The sequence below is a fragment of the Eschrichtius robustus genome, chromosome 2, assembly GCF_028021215.1.
Source record: "Eschrichtius robustus isolate mEscRob2 chromosome 2, mEscRob2.pri, whole genome shotgun sequence".
NCBI lineage: Eukaryota > Metazoa > Chordata > Mammalia > Artiodactyla > Eschrichtiidae > Eschrichtius > Eschrichtius robustus.
Genome location: NC_090825.1, coordinates 171,636,146 through 171,652,086, shown reverse-complemented (window position 1 = coordinate 171,652,086; position 15,941 = coordinate 171,636,146). Strand labels below are relative to the sequence as shown.

The 15,941-nt window shown below is 54.1% G+C and overlaps 1 protein-coding gene across 7 annotated transcripts in view; it reads left to right on the top strand.

Annotated features, from left to right (window-relative positions):
- The window catches only part of SMARCA4 (SWI/SNF related BAF chromatin remodeling complex subunit ATPase 4), a 148,117-nt gene extending 136,121 nt beyond the window's left edge, over positions 1-11,996 (top strand). For 5 of the 7 annotated variants that reach the window (XM_068536968.1, XM_068536959.1, XM_068536966.1 and 2 more), the window contains 5 exons: positions 7,690-7,798; positions 8,081-8,182; positions 8,855-8,987; positions 9,186-9,328; positions 11,481-11,996. In XM_068536968.1, the coding sequence (XP_068393069.1) occupies positions 7,690-7,798; positions 8,081-8,182; positions 8,855-8,987; positions 9,186-9,328; positions 11,481-11,513 (520 nt within the window). In that variant the 3' untranslated portion in view covers positions 11,514-11,996. The remainder of the gene's footprint in view (positions 1-7,689; positions 7,799-8,080; positions 8,183-8,854; positions 8,988-9,185; positions 9,329-11,480) is intronic. The other 2 variants (XM_068536967.1, XM_068536963.1) reach the window with 1 other exon arrangement.
- The last annotated feature ends 3,945 nt before the right edge of the window (positions 11,997-15,941 follow it).

Genomic DNA, 15,941 nt, shown 5'->3' with positions numbered 1-15,941 from the left:
TCCAAATGTTGCTACTGAGTGTTGATTTCAAGATCCCTACCCGCCCCCGCCACGCCCCGCCCCAGTTGTGTTAAAATACCAGTGCCGTCGTGTTTGATAGAACCTTTGCATGTACATCCTGATCTGCACGCAGGTAATGTCCTGATTTGGAAGCTTTTGCGTCTTTCACTTGTGTTCAGATTCAGGGCTGCCAGGCCCACCCCTCCCGAGGCCCCAGTGCACCCTGTGAGCGGCCCTCCGTGGAGTTGTGAGGTCTCCAGCCTTCGCAGCTGCGACCCTCTGCTGGGTGGCGGTGAAAATACGTGTCCTCCCGTGGGGTCACGGTGGGAAAACGCTGGAAGAGTCTGCAGTTTTACGCAACTGAGGGCTGGCACAGGCAACCTTGGGGTCCAGCGTGGCCGCCGGGAGGAGTGCCACATAAGCAGAGCCTGAGGAAAAGCAGGGGCCCGCCGGGGAAGAGGAGGGAAGGAGCATCACAGGCCAGGGGACTGCGCATGCAGGGGCCCGGAGGCCAATCCCGCACTCAGGGCCTCGCAGGGTGCCTTCTCCTTGGTGGTCGGAAATCCCAAAACTGCACGGAGGAACCCTTGGGTTAACAGCCAGAAGTGAAACCAGAATTAAGGAATTAAGCTGGAAGTAGGGATTTTCACTTTAAAATATCTAAGCACACCAATAAGTTAGGCTGCAGGGTCAGGTTGGGATTTGTCGCGGAGCTGCGTGTGCTGCCGGTGGGTGTCTTCTCCCCTGGTCCTTCGGAGGGAGTCAGCAGCTGGTGGCCGAGGCATTTAGGCACCGTCTCCAAGTGCCAGTCAGCAGGTGTGTGCTCCAGGGCGCATCCCGTGGCGCCTTTCGGATGGCTTCAGAGAATTGCATCTGCTGGAAGGCGCCACCTCAGGGGACAGGCTCCAGAGGACCCCACAGAGCCCCTTGTGTGCCCCGCTGGCTGATGTGTAGAGCTTGACCGTTAACTGCTACAGGGCAGAGTTGTCACTGCTGTAAAGACTGTGCGTTGGACAGTGGAGGCGGATCGGCACCAAGCTTCCTGAATTTGATCATCGAGCCGGGGTCGTGGAAGAGAACATCCTTCTTTTTAGGAGATACTCATAAGTTATTTCCAGATGGTTCAGAAAGTTGGTGATGTGTACAGGCCGCCCAGGCTAAGCCTCCCAGGGCTGAGCCCCACTGGGTGGGCCCTCTGGGTCCCCTTCTCCTGTCCTCTTACCAGGAGGCAGCAGCCCTGTAAGGACCATAGGGTTTGAGTGTCACAGAGATCTGGGATCAACACCAGATCCACTGTGGGTGACGAAGGGCCCCACCACATCCACGGTGGCAGCTTCACCCAGGCCTGGTGGCCACTGCCCAAACCCTGTCAGCACTTGCCCTCTGCCCTTGCAGGAGCCCTGCATCACCTTGATTAGAATCAAAAAGCAGATGGCTCTTCAGTTGAAAGGTTGTGCTTTGATTTGCAAGAAAATCTGGGGCAGTGTAACAGGCTCCAGGGCGGGTTGTCAGGCAGAAACATTCTCTAGGAGAGGACACCCCAGTTGGCTCCGGGCCCGTCAGAACAGGCCTCTGGGGAGAAGGGAGAGGGTGGAGGGTGGGCGGGTCTGGGAGCCCTTTCCTGAGGGGGCAGGGAGGCCTCAGGCTTCTCCTGCCTCGGCCTTTGGAAGGGTGCACTGGCCCTTCATCGGGAGCCCAAGCTTGGAATGGGCACTGCAGGGCAAGAGGCGGCCCTCCGCCTGTGGGGTCAGCGCTGTCTGCTCAGCTCCGAGTCCAGAGCCTGGCGTGAGAGGCGCCGAGGTGAGATGTCTTGAGAACAGTGCTGATCCCCATCATTAATCCCCGGGCCCGCCTGAGCGTGGGCACAGGCTGGGCTGCTAGCCGAGTGGGGCTCAGAGCCACGAGAGGATTAGCCCAGGTGGCCTTACTGAGCTGTGCTGAGGTTCTGAGCCTGCCACAGAATTTGCGGGAAGAAACCCCACCTGCCCAGTTAGTCAGGCAGATTCCATCCCCCCCCACCCCACCGGCTTCACTCCCTGCTGGTAATCGCCATGGTAGAGACAGAGCACACCAAAACAACAACAACAAAAAACAGGGTTCTAGTTTTAAGTGTCTTAAAACTAGAATTATATAAAAGCTTAAAATAGGAGAGGTACAGATAGATACCTGGACTCCGGAAACAAGTAGATTTGGGTGAGCAGGTGGCAGCCTGGCCCCTCCCGTCCCTCTGCCCACCTCGGAGTCCCCTGTGAGACCCTGTGAAGTGCTCAGTGCATTTTAGCAGGCATGTGCTGCTTCTGTACTCAGGAAGCAGTAGAGGAACATTCGTGAAAATATCAGTAGAATAGGATAAACAGGTAAGGCAGGAGGTGTAAAATGGAAAATTCCAAACAATCGGGGGGAAAAAAACAAGGAGGGGGAAAGGATGAATAAAAAGGTCCAAAGTCAAATAAATGAGAAATTACCAAAACACAGGTAAAATTTAAAATGAAGCCAGGAGACAGCTAGATAAAAGAATTGTAAGGCAGATTGAGAAGTGTCAAACTTCTGAGGTGAAACTCAGAAACTAAATTAAAAATGTAATCTAACTAAGATTAAAAGTTCGGAGGAGGGAAGAGAGAGTGTCTGCGGGGGCCTCCGCCGAGGTGTGGAAGTGGGTCTGTGGGTCCCGGACGGTGGCAGCACGGTTTCCCCACCCGCCGACCCCCAGACACACCGCAGCCCCTTGGTCCCGGCAGTCCAGGGATCCCCAGCACCCGTAGCTCCCAGAGTGGCCATCCTGCAGACCCTGCCACTTGAGAAGGAGCTTGAGGCCTCTCTGCCTTGGCGCCGCTCGGTACTCAGAGCTGCGGATGGTAACATGGGGGCTCCAAACAGGAAGCACGCTCCTCAAGACCGAGGTCACTCAGCCCTGCAGAGAGTGGCCTTGGGCCTCCCTGCACTCACATGACCAGCTCCGCCCACCCCTGGCCACAGCTCCTGGGCTTGCTGTGCCCCTCATTTTCATCTTCTCCCTGGTCCTGAGAAATGATCCTTGCAGTGCCGTGAACAGTACTCGTCACCCGCAGCTAACATCCCTGAGCAGCTGCCACGGCAGAGCACAGCACTGGCCCTCGCGGCGTTCAGGTCAGCTTGGGGAAGCTGGAACGTACGCTTGGAGTAGATGCCACCCCCGAGAGCCAGGCTGGATTATGATCTGGTTTCTGCTGCTTGCCGTGTGACCCTCTTCTCCAGAATGAGGGTTTCAAACTAAGTGGTTTCAAATTCAGCTTAGCGGGGGTGGGCGGGGGTGGTCAGGTTTTCTTTAAAATGAGATTTGGATTTCATCGTTGAACTGTATTAAGAAACATGAGCCCCCAGGTGTGTCATTGGCTCCTGTAAAATAATCAGTTCATTAGAAATTTTGGCTCATGAGATTCTTAGCATCAGCTTTGTGACCTACAGCCAGTCCAGCCCTCAGCATGTGGACCCTGCAGTAGAGCTTCGCCACGCTCCCTCTTTGTTGGAAGAGTGTGCCAAGAGTGCAGGGCAGGCAACCTACAGACCTTCCTTGTTGGCAGGTTCCTTGGTGAATATCATTTCCTTTCACCCCTGCATGAGTCAGGAGTTTTTCTCTACCACACAACCATAAATCTGACACTGACATTGATCTTTTAAGGGTGGATGCCTGGCAGGTGGAGGCTCTTAGTAAATATGTGTAAGTGGATCTGCCCCAGACTTCTCACTTTTCTAATTCTCAAGATATCCTTGACTTTGTAATGGGTCAAAAGATTGAACCTGGAAAGTAATTCTGTACTAATACCTCTTTAATGTGTTTCACTGTATCATTTTCAAATTTCATGTATGGTGTACATACACGTATCTGAGATTCTGTTTCAGATAAATGTTCTGCTGCTAAGTCAGTTTTTAAAATCCTGAGCTTCTCATATCCAGGACCCTTGCTGGCTCAGTTCACTGACAAAGAGTCAAAAGAGAAAATAGGCCCAGGGTGAGAAGATGTTATCAAGAGGTGTCACGGGAAGAGGGTCTGAACTGCACTCTAGGAAGGAGAGGGGGGCTGAGGGACTGGGGGGGAGGCAACTAGGATCTGTCTTGAGTACCATCTTTAGTTGATTGCTTCTGCCTGCCTGAGGCTATCAGAGCTCAAGAGATAGTGCTCTGATCCATTTGCAATGTCTGCCCTGGTCAAAGGGTGAGGAATGGAAGGCGTCAAGCAGTATGTTATCATGCCCAATACAGACATTCTTTCAGGATTATTTTCAGGATTCATACCAGGGGTCAACAAACCAAATTTGCAAACTAGCAAAAATATAGATAGGGCCCACCACTTGTCTGTGAATTAAGAATTTTTTTTTTAGATGAGTTTCAGAGAATCAGAAGAAGAATACTATTTCAAGATGTGAAATTATATGAAAATCAGATTTTGTTTCTTATAAACGAGGAACACAGCCAAACTCCGTTGGCCTGCATGTTCTCTGTGGCCTCTTTGGTGCAACGACAGCAGAGTTGAGTAGTTGTAACAGAGGTGGTATGGCTGACAAAGCCTATAACGTTTATACTGGCTGTTCATAGACGAAGTTTGCTGACCCTTGATTTAGAACAGTATGTGGGGGGAATTCCCTGGCGGTCCAGTGATTAGGGCTGCACGCTCTCACTGCCGAGGGCCTGGGTTCGATCCCTGGTTGGGGAACTAAGATCCTGCAAACCGTGCGGTGCGGCCCCCCCCCCCCAAAAAAAAGGGACAACAAAAAGATACTAGAACAGTATATGGGAAAAGATGGGAGAGACCCCTGACTTAGCCTAGGGGACCTGTGCTCAGGTCCTGCCTGCCACCAATTTTCTGTGTCTGGGCCAGCTCTCATAACCTCTCTGGTTTCTCCATCTGTTCGAATGGGATATCGACGGATGACCTCTTAGATTCTGAGAGTCCGTGGTTCTGTCCTGTTCAGGGGTTTGGGTCTGTTTTTTTGTTTGGTTTGTTTGTTTTGCTTTTTGTCTCTTCTGATTCTTTGTTTCTCCTTCACATGTTATCATTTTGTTTCAAGGACACATCAAAGGATGTGTCCATTTAGACTTTGGGGCTCTATGTATCAGGAGCTCAGGTCTAAGCCCTGCAAGCAGAACAGGGGTTCCTTTGGCTTGGAGGCCATGGAGGAGTTAGTGAAGTCTAGCTTTCAGGACCCAGAGCCACCTGCCACCTCTCCCCTTACCCCTGTGGTGAAACACAGCTCTGGGCACCGTCCTCAAGGCCTCACACACCAAGAAAAAAGACCTCTGCTTCCCCAGCTCCTGGTAGAAAGGCCCAGGGAAGGGCTCTTATTGGCTGGCTGTGTCCCAGGCTCTTGCCTGGACCAGTCACTGAGACCAGATGGCTGAGGAGCTGTGCTTGGTCGCGCCGTAGTCTTGGGGGGAGAGGTGGGGGCTCAGTGACGGGCAGCCCCACCAGAACCCTGAGTTGGTGTGGGGGAGGGCACATTCCCATAGGGAGGAGACCATCTGGGTAGGTTAAATAATAAGGGTCCCAACCAGGGCTCTTCGGGCTCCAAGGAGAAGGGCTTAGAACACTAGATAAGGCCTCCCCCACCGCGTGGTCACAAACCTCGTTCAGTAAGAAATGCCCTCTGGGCTAGTTGTGGGAGGAATTGGAGCTCCAGGCAAGGCCCTGGTCACTCTGAGCCCCTCTGTGTCTCATGTCCTGATGTGATGGGGACAGGGCAGTCAACGAGGGAGAAGAAAATCCCTGCTGTGGGAACTGACATCTAGAGGCTGGAAAATAACGTCACTGTCATATGTAACAGCAGCCACCTTTGCTGGTGTTGCCAAAAGCCAGGTGAACAGGCTAGGCTGGAGCCATTAGGGCCATGGTGGGTGCTTCCTTTCTTTGTATCTGAATTGGGGTCACAGGGCCAATCCTGACAGCCTCAGGATTCTCTCAGGCTCCTTCACTCACGTGCCCACCACTGCCAGGCGGCCGGATACAGAGCAGAGCCAGAGATGGAGTTCCAACAATTCTACCTGGCAGAAACTTCTTCAGAGCAGGTCTCACAAGGCAGGAGGCATGTCTCACCGACAGTGGTGAGCAGGGAGGCCAGGCCTGGGGGCTCACCCTGCGGGATCCCTTAACCTCAAGTTCAAGAGGAGGCCAAGCTCGGCCAGGTGCTGGAGGTCGGGGAGGCTCACAGGACCAAAAGCACTGAAGGTTTGTGCCTTTATGTGTCATCTCAGTCATCCGTGTTATTACGAGGTGTCGGGAAGATGACATTTATGCGGAGGTGAGGGTGGGAGCCGGGGTTCCCTGGGGGAGCAGCTGCTTCGGTGATTCTGAGGTGACTGAGCAGGTGGAGAGGGGCGCCGACATCAGTGGTCACGGGCAGCCCGTCCTGGAGGGCCAAGCAGCCCCGAGGAGGGGGGCGCCAGTGAGCGAGCCTGGAAGGCCGCGCCAGCCCCTGGTCGGGGGTGGGGGGGAGCTCTCCAGGGGACTTCTAAGGGTTAAAAATGACTTCTTAGCACTTTGGCAACGAAAGTCTTAACGGCAGTGGCTTTTCAAGAGGTCTTCACCGTCAGGGCGGTTTTAAAAGTCCCCCGTGACCCTGGCGCCCTGCCCCTCCCTCACACACGACCAGTTCTAGGCCCTCTGCCCTCAGCACGTTGCACCAGAGAACAGTTCTTGGGCTAGGTGGGCCTCTTATTCCTCAAGGACGTGATTCCCCCAGAGGTTTGTGAGAGGGTTTTGCTCTGAAATTTCCCTCTGTATGATGGCGCTAGAGTCCCGCTTCCTGAGCTCCCTGAAGGGCCACGCACACCCCGAGGCCAGGCCACCTGTGTGGATGCCACGGGCGAGCACGGAGCACGTGGCCCTGGCACCACGTGCAAGCCTGTTAGTGGGCTGCAGCGTTAATTTAGCGGGTCTAAAACTGGCGTTGCCAGGAGACAGCATCGCCACGCTGGAGGCTGAAGGGAGGCTGCGGGTGGATGTCTCTCTGTTCGCCCCCTCCTCGTCCAGGCACTGGGAGGATGTTGCCTCGGAGCTCCTGGCCCCAGCGTAGCCGGGCGCAGGCGTGGCACAGCCTGGCGGCCCAGTGCTCGGGTTCCTCATCTCATGGCCGCTCACGGCACGTCTTTCCTCTGCTCCCTTGCGCAAAGCAAGCGCTTTCTCATTGGAAAAGACTAGAAAACAGCTTTTGTCATCCATTAGCATCTTGCCGGGGGACATCTTCCCTTGGGTTTTGGCCAGATTCTCTGAAGTTCACCGCTCTTAAGTGCCGCCTGTGAGAGGTGCACAGTATGCTTGGGAAACTGGCCTCTGAAGATGCTGGCACTTGATGCTCCCAACATGAGCGAACTGATTTTTGCGTCGTAAATAAATAATCAGGGTTCTTCTCCCTCTTTCAAGTGCCAAGGCTTTTGCTGCCTGTGGCACGTGATGCTGTTTCCTCCAGGGCTGGGGTGGGGGGGCGGTGGGAGGAAGTTGGGTGAGTTCGGAGCCTCGATTCATATGCATCAGGGGCCTCTCTGCATGGCTGCCCCTCAGGAATGTTCCAGAACTCACAAGACAGCACAGGTACAGGAAATAATTCCTGAGTCAGCTTTGAATTTCTCACCGGCTCTGTTCTCAAGCAATGGGGGAGTGGCCTGGTGGGGGGCGCCGGGCAGGGCCTGTGAGTGACGCCGCCGTGTCCCTCCTTACAGTAGTAGTGGACGTCAGCTCAGCGAGGTGTTCATCCAGCTGCCGTCCCGCAAGGAGCTGCCCGAGTACTACGAGCTCATCCGCAAGCCTGTGGACTTCAAGAAGATAAAGGTAACCCCGTGTCGAGTGTGCGGGGAGGGCGGGGGTTCTCCCCGCAGGGACATGCCACGTCGGCGTTTGGGGGATTCCTAGCCTGGGCCTCGGGCCCCCCCAGGCAGGGAGCCAGGCGTTGGCCGTTGGGGTCCTGAGGATGTGACGGGCGCCCCACCTCCGGCACCCACAGCTGGGCCTCCGAGTCTGCACAGAGCCTGGGGGTTCAGCCGTGACCTCGTCAGGCAGAGGGACGCTGGGCGCGAGGGGGCCCAGAGGTAAGGCCGCTTCTCCCGCCCGCAGGAGCGCATCCGCAGCCACAAGTACCGCAGCCTCAACGACCTAGAGAAGGACGTGATGCTGCTGTGCCAGAACGCGCAGACCTTCAACCTGGAGGGCTCCCTGGTGAGCAGCCCCCAGCCCCGGGGACACGCCCCTCAGCCCCCGCCCGTGGATTGACTGGTTTTAAAAAAGATTCCCTCCAACTTGGACTATTTTACTCATTACAGAAGCAATGTGTGTATATTACTGAAAAAATAGCAGAAAATAAAAACAAACTAAAAAGAGGAGATAGACTCGGTGCCATCCATCCATGGTGACCCTGGGAACAGTCTGCGTACATCTCGGAATCTGTTTTGAATTCACTCGGGGACTCTCTTGAAAGGAATCCTGTGCTGTGTCCCATCCTGGGATGAAATTCATGTACACACACAGCCTTAGCCCAGCAGTTTCCCTAAGTGTCGGGATGGGTGCCTCTCAGAAAAGAGATCTGCTAGTCATACATTTGGGGGAAATGCTGGCTTCAACGAGGGGCACGCGTTTCTAATGTTATGGCAGACCCTCTCAGAGCCTTTAAAAACGCGCTCAGTGCAATTCTTCAAAGGGAGTGGGGAATGTGTGGTTATTTCTGAACGAACATGCCTGACCTTTTGTCTGGGACCACTTCATCAACCCGGTGCTCCCTTGGGCACCGGCTGGGAAAGGATCACTGAGCTGTCCCTCTGCCCGGACTGGGGCCCAGCGGGCGGGGAGCTCCCCAGCAGGCCCCCCACCTGAGCCCCGTGTGTTTCCACCCAGATCTACGAAGACTCCATCGTCCTACAGTCGGTCTTCACCAGCGTGCGGCAGAAAATCGAGAAGGAGGAAGACAGTGAAGGGGAGGAGAGTGAGGAGGAAGAGGAGGGCGAGGAGGAAGGCTCGGAGTCGGAGTGTGAGTGCGGGCGGGCGGGGGGCGGAGGGGGGCGCACTGGGGCGGGGCTGCAGCCCATCCTCGGGGTGGAGGGAGGCGGGGATGGGGTCACACCCACCTGAGAGGACCCGAAGCCCGCACGGCTCCCGGACGCCCCTGGCTCCGAGGTGCCATGCTCTCCCGAGCTCACATCTTCTTTCCTCCTGGTCCCCACCCCAGCTCGCTCGGTCAAAGTGAAGATCAAGCTTGGCCGGAAGGAGAAGGCCCAGGACCGGCTCAAGGGCGGCCGGCGGCGGCCGAGCCGCGGGTCCAGGGCCAAGCCGGTGGTGAGCGACGACGACAGTGAGGAGGAGCAGGAGGAGGTAAAGCCCCCAGAGCCCTGGGGCAGGCGGGTCACTGGACATCCGCCCCGTGCCAGGTGCTGGACCCTGTTCCGAGGCCCCGTGGGAGGGGGGATGCTCCAACAGCCCCGCTCCCCAGATGGGGAAACTGAGGCTCAGCGTTATATGGCGTGGAACTCAAGTCCAAGTCCACGCGTCCCTAGAAGCAGTGCTCTTGGAGCTGGGGGGCATCTGGGCTTCAGGCAGGGCATCCCAGCCTGTTCCTGCTGCAGCAGTCTGCAGAGCTGCCTACCCAGGACACCAGGGCCGCCGAGCTCGGGCCGGCAGTGTTGGGGCGGGAGGCGGTGAGATCGGAGATGCCGCCAGCGGGTCCCCATGCCCACAGCACAGGGCCCTCCAGCCGCCAGGGCTGCCATGGTGTCCTCACTGCATGGGGCACACGCCATGCACCCCAGGTCTCTGCTTGTGGCTCTGTTCCGGCCTGTCTAGAAGGATTTCTAAACAATGGTAGTGGGTTAAGAAAAAGCAAGCAAAAAACAAAGGTCCCATAATCCACAGTCATAAAAACATTGTGGAGCAGACCCCGTGAACGGGGCTGTGAGCGGTGCCTCGGTGATGGGCCCCCCTGGCACAGGCTGCAGTCCCCCGCACGCCAGGGAAGAGCTACAGGAGCATCAAGCCTGGGCAGTTTCATGGGCTTGGGGGCAGGAGCAGACCCATTTGCTGGGTTTAAATAAGCTTTGCCCTCTGGCTCCAGCCCGGATGCCAGGCCCTTCCCTGCTGTAGGGCCTGGGCATTTCACTTCACTTCTGAGCCTGTCTCCACTTCTACAAAGCAAGGAGGTCAAATGGATTACACGGGGCCTGGCTCCCAGAACAGCCTGACAAGCACTGTTTTGTCGTTGTTAGTCTTCTATTTTTCTTTTTTAAAATATTTTTTTATTTATTTGGTTGCACCAGGTCTTAGTTGCAGCACGCAGCCTCCTTAGTTGTAGCATGCGAACTCTTAGTTGCAGCATGCATGTGGGATCTAGTTCCCCGACCAGGGATGGAACCCGGGCCCTCTGCATTGGGAATGAGGAGTCCTAACCACTGGACCACCAGGAAAGTCCCTCGTTAGTTTTCTTGTATAGCTATTTGCAATAGCAGCAAAACCAGGTGCCTCGGGACTTCCCTGGTGGCGCAGTGGTTAAGAATCCGCCTGCCAGTGCAGGGGACACGGGTTCGAGCCGTGGTCCGGGAAGATCCCACATGCCTCAGAACAACTAAGCCCGTGAATCACAACTACTGAGCCTGCGCTCTAGAACCCGCGAGCCACAACTACTGAAGCCTGCGCGCCTAGCGCCTGTGCTCCGCCACAAGAGAAGCCACCGTGATGAGAAGCCCCTGCTCACCGCAACTAGAGAAAGCCCGCGCACAGCAATGAAGACCCAACACAGCCAAAAATAAATTAATTAATTAATTAGGAAAAAAAAAAAATCCAGGTGCCTCAGAATAAATCTGACCGTAGACATCCATGGTCTTATGGGGACGTTAATGACATTGTGAACACAGGGAGTGGTGGCCCTTGTTTCTGGAGAGGAGGGTCTGGGCGGTAAAGCTCCCCATCTGCCCATCTGGATCCAGCAGGGCTTCTGTGACCCTTGCCAAGCTGTTTAAAATGTTTATACAGAAGAGCAGAGATTTTACATGGTCAGGAATTGCCAAGGTGGTTTTAAAGCCACAGGTCAGGGGAATTCCCTGTCGGTCCAGTGGTGAAGACTTGGCGCTGTAACTGCTGTGGGCCCGGGTTCCATCCCTGGTCAGAGAACTAAGGTCCCGCAAGCTGTGTCGCGTGGCCACAAAAATTAAAATAAAGCTGCAAGTCAGGGGTACAGGGACAGGCAGACAGCAGTGGGACAGAGCAGGGAGGGCCCAGCAAGCCTCCCACGTCCCGAGGAAGAGTCGATGTGGACGCAGGGTGACATCGGGGTGTGGCCGTGGCAGCAGGCGATGAGGGCAAAGGCCAGTCCGCACCCAGCCTCACGGAGCCAGTGCTGCCCGCTCCCTGCAGGGCAAAGCTGTTCTGCTGCCTGCCTTGGTGGTTGAGTGCATCTAAAGCCGAGGTCGGCGCCAGTCGGGGTGCTCCTGAGGACGGGGCTGACTCACACTTTCTCCTCCTGTCCCCCCTCCAGGACCGCTCAGGAAGTGGCAGCGAGGAAGACTGAGTCCCGACATTCCAGAGTCTCAACCCCGAGCCGCTCGTTCCAGATCCGAGATGGTGTAGCCCTTAGCAGTAACGGGTAGCAGCAGATGTAGTTTCAGACTTGGGATAAAACTGTATAAACGAAAATCTACCATATTTATACAGCAGAGAAGATGTAGGACTGTTTGTGTCTGGCCCTGTCCTGGCATCAGTAGCGTTTGTAACAGCATTAACTGTTTAAAATGAGAAAAAAAAAAAAAAAAAAGAATTACGAGTTGGGGAACACGCGACACCTGTTTTTCTTTTCCTTCCCTGGCAGTACTGTTTTGGCCGCAGTTTGGAATCACTGTAGTTTAAGCTGTGGATGCATGTGTGTAGCCGTCCACTCCTCGTACTGTATTTTATTGGACAGGTCAGACTCGCCAGGGCCAGGGGTCCGCAGGCCTGGCGGGGGTATGTCAGTGTCACTGGATGTCAACAGTAATAAATTAAACCTACAACAAAAGTCTTGCCTTCTGGTGGACTCATTCCCGGCTCCTGGGGTGGTGGTGAATGTCCGCTGCCACCCCAAGCGCTGTGAGGCCCTGGGGCCCCGTGTGGGGCCTCACCGTAATCCGGGGCCCTGTCCTCCCATCACCAGATCCCAGGGGTCCCATTTCACAGGGGAGGACACTGAAGCCCAAGCAAAGGCAAACACCTTGCCCAGGCCTCACACCATCTGACTGCAAGCCTGGGCTCTCTGGCTCCCTTACCACTGCCATTCTCCATCATGCGTTCAAGCCCGCCCTGTCATGCAGGGAGCAAACAGCTCAGTCCCTTCCCCTCTGCAGCTAAGGTGGGGTCGGGGAGACAGTCACATAAACAGGCAGGTGCAGGACTTCCCTGGTGGCACAGTGGTTAAGAATCCACCTGCCAGAGGGAGGGGATATGGGGATATATGTATACGTATAGCTGATTCACTTTGTTATACAGCAGAAACTAACATAACAATGTAAAGCAATTATACTCCAATCAAGATGTTAAAAAAAAAAAAGACATTTAAAAAAAAAAGAATCCACCTGCCAATGCCAGGGACACGGGTTCGAGCCCTGGTCCAGGAAGATCCTACATGCCGCAGAGCAGCTAAGCCCATGCGCCACAGCTACTGAGCCTGTGCTCTAGAGCCTGCGAGCCACAACTACTGAGCCCGCGTGCTGCAACTACTGAAGCCCGCGCGCCACAACTACTGAAGCCTGCGCGCCTAGAGCTCGTGCTCCGCAACAAGAGGAGCCACTACAATGAGAAGCCCGTGCACCACAACGAAGAGTAGCCCCCGCTCGCCGCAACTAGAGAAAGCCCACTTGCAGCAACAAAGACCTAAAGCAGCCATAAATAAATAAATATATTTATTTTGGAAAAAAAACAAAAAAAGGCAGGTGCCACACAGCAGTCAGAGTCGTGACACAGGAATCCCAGGGCATTGTGGGATCCCAGGTGATCAGGGAGAACTCCCAAGTCCAGAACTTACTTTGGGTTCTATTCTATAGTTTTTGTCTCTTCATTAAGAGCTTGTATTCGTGAGTCATTGTCATCATATTTGCCTTTAATTCTTCAAACACTGTTCACTTTAATTCTTTGAACATATTTTTATTGACTGCTGTGAAGTCCAGCATCTGGACCCCTGGAGAGAACGTTTCTAGTGACTGCTTTTTTCCTCAGGGTGGGTCACACTTTCCTGTTTCTTTGCATGTCTTGCTTTTTTTTTTTTTTTCAAAAGTGGACTTTTTTTTTTTTTTTTTTTGGCCTTCCTGCCTGGCCTGTGGGACCACAGCTCCCCAACCAGGGATCGAACCCACGCCCTCGCCAGTAAAAGCACAGAGTCCTAACCACTGGACCGCCAGGGAATTCCCTCAAAAAATGGACATTTTTAAATAATAGATTTTAGCAGCTCTGAATTCCAACCCCCCCAACAGGGCGTTGTCCTGGCGACATTCTTGTTTTGTTTGTTTTAGTTATTTCTGAGCTGACTCTGTAGGGTCTCTCTCCCCCACTGTGTGCAGCTGTTTATGTCTCTGCTCAATCTTTGAAAGTTATTGTTTTTCATTATCTTTAAGCTGACTCCCTCTTGGAGTCACCCCTGGGTCAGCCTAGCTTCAGGGTCAGCCAGTGATGGCACAGAGGTTGTGCTCAAACCCCTGAGTCAGTCAGGCCCTGTGCCAGGGGCCCGTGCTCAGGCAGTTTGCAAGCCAGACCTGCCTTTGCTTCCTGCCGTCCCTCTTGCGTCTTCTCAACGTGTGCACATGGCCTCCTGCTGAGCAGCTTGCTTGGATTTGTGGGTTGACGGGGCTCCCTCCGGCTCTCGTGCAGCCTGGTGTGTGCACACAGGATACAGGGGGCCAACTGTTTCATGCTCCGGACCTCCGGATTGAATGCTGACTAGTTTACCCATCTGCAACCAGCATCTCAACCTCAGCTAGTTAGGAGACCTTGGCCTTCCCCATTCATTCCACCCTGAGATCCCTGCTGTTTCCAATTTGCCCAGTGGCCTGAGGTGTTACTTGGCTCCTAGTCAAGTCAGCCCCCTCCAGCAGTGATATTCATGGTTTGTCCAGTCCAGTAGGAGCTGGGAGGCCAAAAAAAACCATTACCTCCCACTGCTCTTACCTTGCCATTCAGTAATTATTTTTGAGTAAATTCTTCTTAATTTGTCTAATGCCTTTGATTAATCTCCAGAATCCTGAAATGGTTGTTTTTGACAACTCTGTCTAGTTTTAAGGTTGCTTTTATGGAGTGGATTTGCCAAGATACTCATGTCATTTTGAAAGTCCACATTTTTGTGTGTGAATGGCTTTGACTTCATTTTAAGAAATTTGAATTTATTTTAATGTTTACAGAAAAGCAGCTCACCTTGATTTCACGGTATTTAGACTGAGGCCAATTTAAAAATGTGTCCCTTGAGGGGGCAAAAAGTATATGTGAAATTTGAGTAGGAGAAAAGTGTTTGTCTGATATAGTTTGTTGGTGAATAGATGGCGGCAAAATCCAAAATAATGCTTATTTGCCATGAGTTCATACCTCTGTCATGTCAAAGTCTGGAGTTGGTGCCTCACAGTGTTGGAGAACAGCTCCTTCTCTGTCTTGTTGCTTTAGTACTTGCCACCCCTATGGCCAGCATCACCTCATGGCCCAATACGGCTGCTGGTGCTCCATCTATCCATTCCACATTCCAGCCATCAACAAGGAGGCAAGGGGAAGGAGAAAGGCCCACCATCCCTTAGAGACCCTCTCTGGAAACTGACACTTCACTCTCTCTTATGTGCTCGTTGGCTACAACATAGTCAAATGGCCACACCTAGCTGCACAGGAAGCTGAGAAATGCAGCCTGTCTTCTGGTGCCTATGTGCCCAGCTAAAGCTGTGGGCACACCACTTGCTCACTGCGTACTTTGAGGTGGTTAGCCCCAGTTTTCAGATGAGAAAACCGAGGCACAGGGAAGGGAAACATTTGCCCAAGCCTGCACAGCCAGTCCTAGAACCAGTGGTTGTCAAGCCCCACTTGCCTTCCTCCCACATTGGGTGGTCGTGGGTTTGAATCCTGGCCCTGCCACGTCCAGGCTATGTGACTTTGGGCAGTTCTCCTCTGCACCTCTCTGAGCCCACTAGGAGATGATAAACCAAAAGATGCTCACGGAGGTTCTTATTTCTTTCTTTGGGCATTTCTGTATTTTCTACGGTGACAATGAAAAGAGAAATAATTGAAGAAAAAAAATGAAGGGCATCAACAAGAGGAGCTAGTTGGGCTGAACACCCAACACATGCAAAGCCAAGTGTGATGGTGACCCAGGAACACGTGGGCTGTGCTGGGGGTGAGAGGTCATCCCCCTGGCCTGGCTCTCCCACATTGACCTTGGCCTGAGGTCCTGGAACCAACCTGGCCCTCATGTGGACACTGGCCAGGAACCAGGGACCTCTACCAGCCTGAACTCCTGTCGCTCCTGGTGACAGCTGCTAACTGCCTTCCCACCACCCCCCACCGGCCTTTGCTCTCAGCACCCATCTATCTGGACAGTCCTTTCCCCTCTATCTCTGCCCGGCTGGCCAGTGCCTTCCTCCCCCATTTATCCCAACAACCCTGAGGGGTGTGGACTTCACTCCCATTTCACAGATGACACAAGTGCACTTCAGAGAGGTTGAGACACTTGCCCAAGGCCACACAGATTTGGGCCCAGGTTTGTAGGGGCACAGGAGTGAGTCCTCGGGGGCTGGGACCTGCTCTGAATCTGGAGGAAAGGCCCTGGGTCTGGGAGGGTGAAATGGCCCCTGGAAAGGGTGCTGCATTGAGTAATGTAGCCAGGTCTGTGTCCTCAGGGAGTCAGGGAAGGCCCCAGCAAGACTTGGGTGAGCAGGTCCCTTTGGCTGGAATGCCAGATGGTCAGGGCATGATGGGAGCCCCTGGGGTGCCCTGACACAGC